Source organism: Triticum aestivum, chromosome 6B, assembly GCF_018294505.1.
Source record: "Triticum aestivum cultivar Chinese Spring chromosome 6B, IWGSC CS RefSeq v2.1, whole genome shotgun sequence".
NCBI lineage: Eukaryota > Viridiplantae > Streptophyta > Magnoliopsida > Poales > Poaceae > Triticum > Triticum aestivum.
This window is the reverse complement of record NC_057810.1, coordinates 10,265,942-10,278,499: the sequence shown is the minus strand read 5'-3', so window position 1 is coordinate 10,278,499 and position 12,558 is coordinate 10,265,942. Positions and strand designations below refer to the sequence as shown.

The 12,558-nt window shown below is 43.6% G+C and overlaps 1 protein-coding gene and 1 long non-coding RNA gene across 2 annotated transcripts; one reads left to right on the top strand and one right to left on the bottom strand.

The window, feature by feature from the left end:
• The first annotated feature begins 4,432 nt into the window (after positions 1-4,432).
• Positions 4,433-8,023, top strand: LOC123133094 (uncharacterized). Its single transcript, XM_044552634.1, has 5 exons — positions 4,433-4,688; positions 5,635-5,817; positions 6,120-6,565; positions 6,659-6,739; positions 6,827-8,023. The coding sequence occupies exons 3-5, from the start codon at positions 6,269-6,271 to the stop codon at positions 7,157-7,159; spliced, it is 711 nt and encodes a 236-aa protein (XP_044408569.1). The 5' UTR covers positions 4,433-4,688; positions 5,635-5,817; positions 6,120-6,268; the 3' UTR covers positions 7,160-8,023.
• A 968-nt stretch (positions 8,024-8,991) lies between these two features.
• On the bottom strand, positions 8,992-9,590 carry LOC123133093 (uncharacterized). The gene is made up of 2 exons (XR_006465157.1): positions 9,433-9,590; positions 8,992-9,290 (listed from the first exon to the last, which is right to left on the bottom strand). It is a non-coding gene; the product is annotated as an uncharacterized lncRNA (long non-coding RNA).
• Between the last annotated feature and the right edge of the window lie 2,968 nt (positions 9,591-12,558).

Below are 12,558 nucleotides of genomic sequence, written 5' to 3'. Positions count from 1 at the left end.
GAGACCAAGTGAAGAAGATGCAGTTCAACGGGCCGACCTTCAGCCGTCCGCCTGTAGTGCCGGAGCTGCGCTACCCACCGGGCGTGCTCGTGGAGAGGGAGCTCCATGTGTGGGCTATTTCAAGGTGGAGGGGTTCCGTCGAACTCACCCGCGCCTTCCTCAGAGCCGGCTATGCCCACCTCCCATGGGGCTCGCCGAGGATGTTCACCCTCAACGAGGTTCGTGACCGCGGCGGCATCCTCCTACTGCTCACGGTCACCTTCACCAACCCATTTGACGCGCGCGAGCTCCTCGGCCAAGTCTTTTGGTGCGGCTGCGAGGCCATCTTCTTCACCACCTACAACATCTACACCAACTACGAGCGCATCTTCCCCGCTCTAGGCCAGATGCACTCCCTTCCCTACGACGACGAGGAGGAGATGTGAAGATGAAGACGGTGTTGAAGGGGCGCGCGCGGCCAAGGTGGAAGAAGGAGGTCAACATGAAGATGTTCAAACCCGGAGTCAAGCTCGTCATGTTTGGTTTTTTATTTTGTTGCTTTTCTATGTCGTGTCGTGTCGTGTCATGTTTCGTCATGTGTCCGTGAACTGTCCATGAACTTATCTAAGTTATTGTAATGATACGGTGTGTTCCATCTTATTATGTGTGTTAAAAAATGTCCGTGCCCAAACTTATCATTTCTTCCCTAAACAAGTCATGAAGTTCGAGAACTTGTGATTTTCGGAGGGGGTGAGAAGCCCTCTGTTTCATTCAAACAAAAAGTCATGAACTAACATGCAAATTTATTCCCTTTAAATCCTAAATCAAGTGCCACTCTAACCCTAAACCAAGTGCCACTCTGACCAAAATCATGTGGTAGTGCAACATACATTTTCAACCTTCCAACCCTCCAAAATTTAAGTGCAAAACAAAGCAAAACCACTCTCACGCGTGTGCAAACATTCACGGTCTCACTATTTTTAAAAAAAAAAATCACAGTCTCACTATGTATACCTTCCTTCCCTACCCATGTCAAAGTCTTGCCATCTGTCCTAGCGGTTACCAGCGCAGCCCTAAACACCACAAACCCATGCGGTCTTGGGTTCGAGTCCCCAGCCGCACCAATTTTTTGTGCATTTTCCACCCTTCATTTTTTTAGACATATTATGTTTTTCTCAATGTAATGCCCTTAAAAAATATTCATTTATTTTGGCACCTGGCGTAAACCTCTACCAGAGCTGAGGCACATTTTCCATGACATTTTGGTCTTTGATTTAAATCACGGTGTATTTGAATTGGATTAATTAACAGCTCCAAAAAAATTCTAACCTTAATTGTTTGGCTCCGGAGTAATTCAATTAGCTTCCACAAAAAGTTTCAGCATTATGATTTACTGCCTAAATTAAATCAGAATAGAAAACAGAAAAATGCGCAAGAAAACCCCTGAATGGGCTTAATTGGATGCAGTTGGCCCATTAGTCTAGCCTGCACTTGGCTCTACGCTCTGAATTTGGCCCAAGAGCAACCTTTTTTTGGACAGAAAGGCAGAGCAGAGAGCTGCATTTCATTGATCAAAAGTTTCTGAATTCCTAATTTCTTCTCTTTTTTTCCAACATATTTAAATGTTGGTCACTTCTTCTCTTTTTGTTTCAACATTTAAACAACTTTAACCAACATTTAAACTAGGTGAATTTCTCAAACAATTTCAAGATTACAAATTCCTTCATAATTCATGCCTTTCCATACATTTTCAACATTACAACCAGTGCGATTACCATACCTACAAATGCCCAAAAGTATTTGCAAATGGGTATTGGTAGTGCTTGATCTTCAAGCTTCCTAACCTTCTTCTTCAACATCCTAAGCTCAATAGCTAGCTCTCTGTCAGTGCGTGCTTCGCCATCCATCTCTTCTTCCGGAGCTCGTGGTGTGGCCACTGCCGTTCGTGGCAGCATGCGCAACCATTCTTCATGCTCTTCTTGCAGTTCATTCATCAGAGTCTTGGCCAGAGCATCGACCCAAAGAAAGAAGCATGTCACCTGCATGAACACCAAACAGATCAACCCATTGCTCAAACATCCCGACGACAAAAATAGTGCAATTGCCCCGATTCGTACCCCATTCTCGTTGCACACGTAGAACGGACGATTTTGGTTCCTCGGTGTCTGAGAAACCCTTCGATCAACGCCCGCCCGGCACCGCGGACAGACGAAGACAGGCATGTCCACACGCGCCCGGCTCTGCATCCGCGAGGTGGCGCGGGAGCTTGAGGAAGACATGGAGCTCGGAGCCGAAGGGGATCTCAACGCCGCCGCGCCCTCCACTGCTAGCTTCCCACCGCCGCGCCCTCCACAGCTAGCTTCCCGCCGCCGTGCTCTCTCTCTCTCGCCGGGGTCACCGCCGTGCTCTCTGTCGCCATGGTCACCGCCGCTGTCGCCCGCTTATATAGCACACCCGCCAACGGCTCTCTGCTCAACGGCTCTTTGCTGGGTCCCACAAGCCACGCGTGCAACGGTCTGAATAAAATTGGCCGTTTCTGCCGCCTGGTCCCACCTGTAAGGCCCGAGTCAAAAGGTTGACCTGACGGAGACGGCAGAGTTCACGGAACGAGTTGGTGCGCACGGACTAGGGGCAAAACTGAGCACAATTCGCATCTGAGGGCAAAACTGAGCACATGGACACCACTGAGGGCAAAAGGATAATTAACCCTTAATGGATTAGCTGTTAGTGACAGAGTATAATAAAATGGAAGGCCCAAGTGGCATCATGCACATTCATCAGTTCAGACAACATGATTGCCGGCTTCTGCGCCGATCGATGCATTATTAATGTATTGAGTAACTACTACAGTCTACAAAGTTGATCATGCCTTTGAGCATATAAGAGATCCTATATCATTAGCAAAGTAGTAATGGTGAAGAAATGTGTGGCTGGAAGCTATAGCTGGGGACATCTCCAAATCTAAGAAACCAAACCACTTTTACCTGTAGTCCCACTCTCACTTATTTGCCGTACTTGGGTGATGATCATTTTAAAGGTGGAAGGGTATAGAAATAAATGAATGGTGGAAAGTATCTCGAAATGGTAGGACAAGAAAATAATGGTAGGGATGTAGTATATATTTTCACACCTGACAGGTTAGAAAGGACAAGGGGGGAGCTTTTAAAAGGTTTGGATGTTAGTAGCAACTACTCTATGTCTCAACGTGGTTAGAGCCTCGGTAGCTGATGCTGTCAAAGCTATATAATTGTGATGCTGTCAGATTTAAATATTTCCTGCGATTGTTGAAATAATTTTATAGTTCATGCCGATCTGTAGCGGTAGGTGTAGAGTGTCTTCGACCTGTAAGAAAATCACAAAAGGGACTCTCAAGGTTTGTTTCATTGCTCAGCTTTTCTTACCTAATAGGTGTGTTGATCTCCTTGCCGTCTGCGCTCTGCTTTGCTCCTCTTCCATTTTGGCTAGCAGCAGCTTGGTTGTGCTTGAATATTTCTTCTCTTTCTCCCACGTCAAAGTTATCTGTCTCCTAGGTTGGAGCTGCCAGCCAGCTCCCTCTTCTTCATCTAGCTACCTCACGCAGTTATTTGGTGCCGCCTCACACATCCGTGTATATATCTTAAGAACAGTCCTTGGGTGTTGTGTTTAGAGCCTGTTCGGCTACCCTCCACTCCTCTAATCTCTCAACTCCACTCCTTACTTCTCAACTCCCAACTCTACTTGCATATTTTAGAATTTTGCAGCATGTTCGGTCCCCAACTCCAGCTCTTCCACGCATGCGCATGCACATGGAGAAAGGGAATCGCGGCAGCGGGGGTTCTGTTTCCTGTTTTTTTCTCTCCAACCGGTAAGCGGCATCGAGACGGAGCGCGCGGAGCATCAATTTTCCAACTCCAGCAATTTGTACTACGGGCCGCTCGGCTCCAGATTCTGAAATCTGCGGAGTGGACGTGTTCGGTGCGGCTCCGCCGGCTCCAGTAGCGGAGTTGAGGAGCGGAGGGCTCCCGAACAAGGCCTTAGTGTGGCAAAATTCCTTGGGGCTGTTCCAGCTCAGGGCTAAATATCCAGCAGGTACGCATTTCCTTTCTACGACTTTCCGCAATCCTATCTGTCTCGAGCAATCTAATTTCTCCATGCTCTAGTTTGAATGGGAGACGAAAGTGTGCTGGAGCGTATACTTAACAGAGATGAGGAACCAAGGGATCTGCCATTAGCACTGTTACAGCGCATCACGAAGGATTTCTCCAAAGAGAACAAAATTGGTGAAGGTGGATTTGAAGAGGTCTACAAGGTAAAGTTTATTATTTAGATAATACGCAAAGTTCTTGAGTCCAGTCAAATATCACTACTGTTTTCATTCTAGAAAAAGTGCCTCAAATAGAAGCAGAACTTGGCAACTCTGTTCTGGTATTGTAGAGTTGAGCATCAATTTAATGCTGGCCAACAACAGGGTGAACTCCGGAACGGAATTACTGTTGCTGTGAAGAGGATTGAAGTGAATCAATTCACAATTGATGACATGTCATTTTGCCGTGAGTTTGATAGCCTGATGAAGATCAACCATCAAAATGTAGTCCGGTTTCTTGGCTTCTGTTCTAATACACATCATACATCAATAGAAGAGGCTGGAGAAATTAACCTTGTCAATGTTAGAGAAAGATTGCTCTATTTTGAGTACATCCGCAATGGAAGTCTTGATAAGTATATTACTGGTAAGATCTTATTGCAATTGATGCAGCTCTTCTTTTTTACTTCTTTACCTTCTGCCTTGACTAGTGCTCAGTTTTCAAGTCTGGATCAACCAGACTTGAATTTAAAATATTCTACTACCATTGCTCGTTATGTAATTTAGAATATATTACTTGATGATGATAATGTTCCAAAAATTACTGATTTTGGGTTGTCAAGATCAAATGAAAAGTCGCATACTATGGGTCAACGTTTTGGAACACCGTAAGCTATGACAAACCATTATTTCTAGTTTTCCGTCATTACAGCCTACATTTATTTTGTGTCATAATGCATCACAGTATTGTATTTTGTTTCAGAGGATATGTCGCTCCAGAATACAGGGAAAATGGGAAAATTTCATTCAAGTGTGACATATATAGTTTGGGTGTCATCATTACAGAATTGGTAACGGGGCGTAGGCAATAATGCTAAGCATACAAAGAGTTACACGCAATTACACGCTGACTAGGATTTTTTTCATCTACTAACCAATCACAAACTCCCCCCCCCCCCCCCCCCCCCAATTTTCAGGGGGGTGGGCCGCCTCCCTATCTATTGACCAATCAAATTAACTCTCTTTGTAAAATCTTGTAACTCATTTGTACGTGTAGCATTACTCGGGCGTAGGAGCATCCCTCACAAAATACTGTAAGGGCGGGATCCTTCACTATTTAGCACATACAAGAATGGCTTGCAGGCATCTTTTGTTCGCTCTTTAATATGCATATTATAGTAGTGAATGGCACATATCTACTTTAAACAACATTTTTTTTTTCATATATATCGCGTGTGGATGGATGAATTTGTTTACTGTGCTGAGGCGAACACACACTAATACACTATGGGTCTAACGTGTCTCTTTGAACTAGAAAATGGTAATGTAAGATTCTGGGATTATGATAAATAATTAACATTTGTTAAATGTAGGTACTTCGAAGGTGGAGGCATAGGTGGAATAAGCCACCGACGTTACTACAATACCAGCAAGTAAATAGATGTATTGAAATAGCGGTATGCTGCAGGCACAAAGAACCGCAAGCTAGACCTTCTATAGGTGATATAATCGGCATTCTTTCTGAATCTGGAAGTACGGATGGGCACACTGGCCAGGTAAGCTATAGTTAGTTTAAGATACGTTGTGATCAGAGATATGAAAATGGATGCATCATTTAAGTCAAAAGAGATAATAGTGTTACCAAGATTAGAGAGCTAATGAAGTGTAAAACAGTCAAGTATTGAGATCTAAGGCTGTGTTAATTTGGTTCCACACCCAAACACATATGTTTGCTGATCCTAACCCATGATAGGTTAGCATAATACCAAATCCTAACCCCTGCTAGGTTACGATAATCCTAGTAATTACACATACTTCCTGAAAAAGGTATAATTTCTGATAATAAATCCCCTTGCAGGAAAGCTCCTATCTGGAAGATGACATGCTTTGTATTGAGCCGCTCGAGCTTAAGATTAACCAAGAGATGTCATGGTTAGTTAAGCTAACGAACATGACAAAGGCCTGTTTTGCCTTCAACATTAAAAGACCCAGCGAGCAGTACACCATATGGCCAGACAAAGGCATTGTGACACCAGGATATGTAACGAGTGTCTTGTTCAGATAACATTGCAGCCACAACAGAGGGCACCACAAGTTACACAGAACGCTGACAAGTTCATCTTGCAGAGCACAAAAGTGCCCAAGAGTCTTAGAGATGAGGATATCATTGAAAATATATTCCATGAAGAGGTTGGTAAAGTGGTTGATGAGGTGGATTTGATGGTTGTGTATGAGCCTACGAAGCACCAAGAAAACTGTAAGAGCAGAAAAGACACCAACATGCCAGCTGAGGAATTTCCCGTGGTGATCAATTACGACCCATCTTAATGTGTTTGTATGCATCTTCCGTCCCTTTCTTCTAAATCTTTCTTGACGAATCAATTTCTATGCTCCCAGGTGAAGAAGAAAAAGATTGTTGGGTCTGTTTTTGGAAAGAGCAAACTTGTTAGTAGCAAAATTGCAGAGGCAACTTCCATGGTAAGCTTAATTAGTCAGATAATTCACTGGGCACTATTGGTGAAATAAATTTATTAAATCTAAGTACATCATTATTTTGCATACAAGGGTGCCAATTCAAGCGAGCAAGGACAATGTATGGAGCAAACAGAGCTGTTTATTTTACACCCACTACAAAGCTTTTCACACCATTATTCTACCAACATGAGATACCTCGAGAAAGAAAACGACAGAGCCGTGGATCAACCAACGGGGGCTATGGGCAGCGTACTCGACAAGTTGGGCAAGCTCCTTGAGGTGGACTACAATCTTGAGGACAACATCAAGACAGATATCAAGTCTTTTTCCGAAAAGTTGATGAAGATGCACCAAATCCTCAGCAAGAAGGGAAAGCTTGATGGGGTCAAGATTTGGGTTGACCAAGTCAGGGAGATGTCATAACACATAGAGGATATGGTCGACGGATTCCTGGTGCACGTCGAGCCTAACTCTAATTCGAGTTGCTTTAGGGAGCTTACGCATAAAGGGCTAACACTTTGGGAGAATGGCATGACGACTCACCATCAGATTGGTGATGTGATCAGACAGATCAAGAACCAAGTTCAGGATGTGGCCGACATGCAAGAGAATTATAACTTCAATGTCAACAATGTTGTGGCTAATGCAACTGCAATATCTGCCACTGACCTTGGGATTTCAGCTATGTATGTAAATAAAGAACGACTCATTAGCATCAAGGCGCCAAGAGATGAGCTAATAAGGCTATTTGAGGAGGATAGCGATTATACAAAGCTCAAGACAGTCTCTATCGTTGGAATGGGAGGACTGGGAAAGACTACACTTGCCAAGGCAGTGTGTGACAAGCTTAAAAAAGATTACCATCATAGAGCTTTTATTCCGGTGGGTCAGAATCCTGATGTGAAGAAAGTTTTGAAGGACATTCTGTTGGAATTAGGACACAGTTCAGCAATCCTAGACTTGGATGTGCGTCAGCTCATCAACGAACTCAGAAAGGCCCATGGCCCATGGCCAGCGCAATGGACTGTTGGTCGGGAAAGGCCCGTGGCAAGCCCAACAGATTGTTGGTCGGAAAGATATGTTGGTCGGGAAACGGTTTTCCCGTCTGGTCTTTTCTCAGTAGACAGTGTCGGTCGGCAATAGTCTTTCCCAACTGTTTGTGGGTGGAACTTGTATGCCTGACCAACCTGGCTTTTAGAGATGTGTGTTATGGTGTAAGTGACAATTGTTTGCAGAAAAGGGTTTCAAGTGGAATGATCAAGCCACAAAGGCTTTTCTGGCTCTGAATACAATGGCTCATACCCCTGTTTTGGTCCATTGAGCATGATGAGCGTGACACCCGTGTGGGAGCGGTGTTAATGTGGCGTGGTCATCCTATCGCATATAGAGCAAGGCATTGGGAGTCATGAATTGCAAGCTGTCAATTTACAAGAAATAACTTGTCACGGTGATCATGGTGGTGGACAAATGGCGTCAGCACCTTCAGAGAGGCCGTTTTACCATTTTGACCGATGATAAGAGCCTTTGCAACTTAACTGACCATCAACTCACATCAGATCTACCATGAAAACAAAGCTTTTGCCCCGCTTTATAAATAAAACAACCAACCAGTCCAACAAGCAGTAGCAACAAACCAAGAATGGGGTGGCAGATTCTCTGTCGTGCAGAGCTCATCAATTTGAAACACCGAGCGATTCCAGTTTGCAGGCCAGATTGGATACAGGAAGTACTGAATTCGTATCACACTGATACAGAAATGGCCGCACTGTTGCAGTAGCTTGCAATTCACCCTCCTTACGCCAAAGGTTATACTTTGGAGCATAGGTTTATTGAACAGTACAAGGGAAGATTGGTCATTGGGGAAAATTTTGCACCACAGACAAAACAGATGGCTTCTCTGCATGATAGTGTCGTCGGTGGTGTATTCAGGCATTCAAGCGACTTATCAACCAGCCAAGAAACTTTACTGCTTGGGACGCGAGAAGCCCGAGAGGGTGGGGGTGGGAGTGCCGCGCCAACGCCATGCGGTCTTTGCTCGGCAGCGCAGACCAACGGCCGCGATAGGGGACGGGTGTGGACGGGAGCCTAGCCAGTAGCTAGGGCTTCGCTCCCAGGTTGCCGGCGGGGAGCAACACGGGACACGAGAAGCCCGATAGGCCTAATAACTTTCATACGAGGAAGTTCTACGGAAGTATTGTTAATCAGGTGTCGAACAGACCATGGTTGTTCAAAGTACAACATTTGTTTGCTTGGAGTATGTATGAAGATAAAACAAGTTTATTTGATTTTTATCGGATAGATCAATTAATGCTCCGACTGCAGGTTCATCAAAACATGCAACGACTTCATGCACCAGCATTGTTTTGCACAAGCACGAGATCTCTTGGCGGCGGCGGCGGCTGATTGTAGTCTCGGCAGCAGCACTCTGTTCTGTTGTGACGGCATTTGGACATGATACTGTAAGCATGACCTTCACCATGTTTTAAAACTTTGCAATAAGAGAGGCACCCCGGAGCAGTGCAGTGCAGTAATTGACGGCACTCCCAACCCTCCTCTACAAATGAATTACATTATTGCGGCAATAGCAATTCAGTTTAGCTTGTATACAAAGATAAAACAAGAATATAGTTAGCTAGATTTTTGTTTTTCCATGTTTGGAAATCGTAGAGTAAAACAAGCTGGACATTGTTGCATACCTTCATCAGTTCCATGACAAGATGGCAACGAAGAGGACATCATCATGACGACCAAGAGAGCAACCGCCATGGTGTAGACAATGGTCCTTGTATCGCTATTGAGGATTGCCATACCACAACAAGAGAGTACTTCTACTTGCCTTGCTTCTTCCTTCCCCTATGGGATCCACGCTGCCAAGCTCCATTGCTGGTATTTATATAGAGCCACCACCAAGTTGTGGATATCGATCGATTCCTTGTTGCATTTATGCGTATCTTTAAATTAATGTTCACATATATCCTTGTACTGACATACTCCGACCTTTGTATGCACTATATTTATTTCATATTCTTTTGTGTGGTATTTAATGTCAGGGTTTGTACAGGAGAAAAGCACGAATTAGATCGCATGCATTTAGTTGTATCTTGTATTTATTTCCCCAAACTAATTGTTGCTAGGCAAATAATATAATAAGAGATTGCATATCCTATGTTGGCATTGATACCATATTTCGTGGCTCTGTTCATGTGGTTTCTGTCTTGTCATACTCTGCCTTTTCTCTAAAAAAACATATCCTATTAAGTTCAAATAAATGTCACATCTCTTGTATTTGTTTTTGTTGATTTATATGAGCACTAATGCAAGATAACCGTTTGTACCGTGCATTTATTTCAAGTTTCTCATTGTAACCATGGGCCACATATGGGCCGCAATAACCTTGGGCCGCAAACGGGCCAAAACATGACATTGGCCACTAATGGGTCGTATAACATCATACATTTAAAAAGGTTCAAAACACAACATGGTCCACAAACGTGCTAAAAGCACAATGGCCCGCTAATGGGCACAAACACATAATGTGTTGTTAATAGGCGGAAAGCCATCATGGGCTTAATACAGACCATAGGCATAATTGGCTATTAATTAATGGGACAAATGTACGGTCTTGAAACGACCCAAAGATTTCATGGGCCTTTAATGGGATGAATAGAACCACTGGCTGAAAATGGCCCGGTGGCAGAACAGGCCGCTAGCCGATCGAAAGGTCTTAAGGGCAAAAGACGGAATAAACAAATCTTTCATGGCCAACATGGCTGGATTTTCATCAAGGTTATCATAACCAGTGTTAATGATTGAGATTTCAAAGTCATTTCAGAGAGATGGCTATTATTTCCTAATCCAAACACCAGCTTACAACAAGGAGCATTGTTCAACATTAACATGCAAAGCAGTCAACAAACATCATCCAGACGGTGGATACGATTTTATTCTACAATGGAAGTATGAAAGTCCCATCCCATGTTGCTGCAAGCATGCACTATGGCACTTGGGGGCTAATGCATAATCATTATAAATAGTCTCATTGAAGACCCTACCCATCACATAATGATGCGCCGCCCTTGGGGGCTACCAATTGCTCCTGTCAAAAATTCAAAGTATACAAGCCTTAATCCACTACATGAAAAGTGACCCAAAGCTTGGGGGCTACATCATATGATGCTATTTTCAAAGGAGTACATGTAAGTCCCAGGTCGCTGGAGGCAAGACAACCCGACACTTGGGGGCGACAGCAGTCAGTTGTTTACTAAGATTATATAGTCCAAATTGAAGACCCGGCTCATCACGTACCGATGAGCCGGCCCTTGGGGGCTGCACATGTGAAGTGCAAAACATTCAGTTTATAATTGGAGACTTGGCTGGACAAACTGTTTCTCTCCAAAAGATGCACCATTTGTATTTAAGCAAGTCTTAAGCTATCACTTTCTTCTACTCAACACTTGGGGGCTACAGGTGAGGGAGGAACACCTTCAAATTTTTAGTTTTATGCGAACCAGGTCTCATATTTTTGGTGAAGAAGTTTGCAAAGATTATCTCCTCCGAGATATTCAGACAAGTCAGCTCAACATCGTATGAATTTTTTATCAAAGTCTGAAGCATTGAAAGTTGACACTACATCAGACAAAATTTTCTTTTTATCAAGCCAAGGCGTTTTTTAAGACAACTCAAGATATCATATGGGTTATTTTTTCAACTCAAGATATCATATGGGTTATTTTTTCTGCATGGAATTACCATCGGCAGGTTGATATGACAGAGACCCAGATTTTCAGGAGCTGGCTCATTATCTATTCTTATTTCAGGAAGCTTAGCATGAATGCACGCCAAGCCTGTATTCAAGATAATCTGGGGGCTAATGTCGGGGGAATTGCCCGCAGCTAAACCCGGCTCATGACATTAAGTTATCTCCGAAATATATATAACTGTATGCATTAAGCAGGAGGCACCTTTCAAGTTATTGAAAACACATCAGAAGTGGTGTTAAAGGGTCATGTAGCAACCAGACAATGAAGATTAGACTGCACTATGTGCGTATGTTCACTCTGACTAACATATTTGGCAGTGAGTGTTTCTTTTCTTGTGTAGTAATCATCAATCATTCACACACTTGATTAATGGATACATTTTCTCAACAGTTCCTTTCCATTTTTGTGCACTAAACCTCAGTTTAACACTCTCACCTGAAGAAATGACTTTGATGACAGATTGTCAACAACCAGAGAGAGCAAACATGTTTAAGTGCAGCCTGGAGCACGCTGAATTTCGAGATAGATTTACACCAAAATGACCTGGCTTCTTAGGATCAGCAGAAAATCAAAAATATCCAATCTGTCATTAACGCAATGGTCATCGAAAACTATATACCTGACAAGAAATAATTAAATGCGCTAGAGCCCGATGTCATGCAGAATTTTGCAAGCTGGGTAAATCTTTCTTTCAGGTCATGTGATCTTGGTTGGTACCTGCAGGCTGATGGTGTATCCTTGGGCTCTCAAGCCAATACAGAGATAGGCAACTCAAGAGGTGTATAGCATCAAGCAGAACATGCAAGGATGTGTGCTAAAGTGGCATCAGCAAGCCCAACAATGAAGGTTGCACTGTACATATCTTAGTTTCTTTGAAGTAGCTAGGCAACTGGGCTAGGTGTGTACTCTAATGGATCTGGGCAGACTCACAAGATCAATCGTACAAACATGTACACGTCTTAGTTTCTTTCAAGTAGCTAGGCAACTGGGACTTCACACGGAACCTGTGTAAAGTACAGACCTTCACATCAGAGCCGAGCATTAACCAGGCATGCAAGTCGA

Coding starts and splice junctions, on each gene's coding strand:
- LOC123133094 (XM_044552634.1), top strand. CDS start 6,269: ATGGCCAGACAAAGGCATTGTGACACCAGGATATGTAACGAGTGTCTT. Junction 6,566..6,658: donor CAGCTGAGGAATTTCCCGTG/GTGATCAATTAC, acceptor CTATGCTCCCAG/GTGAAGAAGAAAAAGATTGT. Junction 6,740..6,826: donor TTGCAGAGGCAACTTCCATG/GTAAGCTTAATT, acceptor TTTGCATACAAG/GGTGCCAATTCAAGCGAGCA.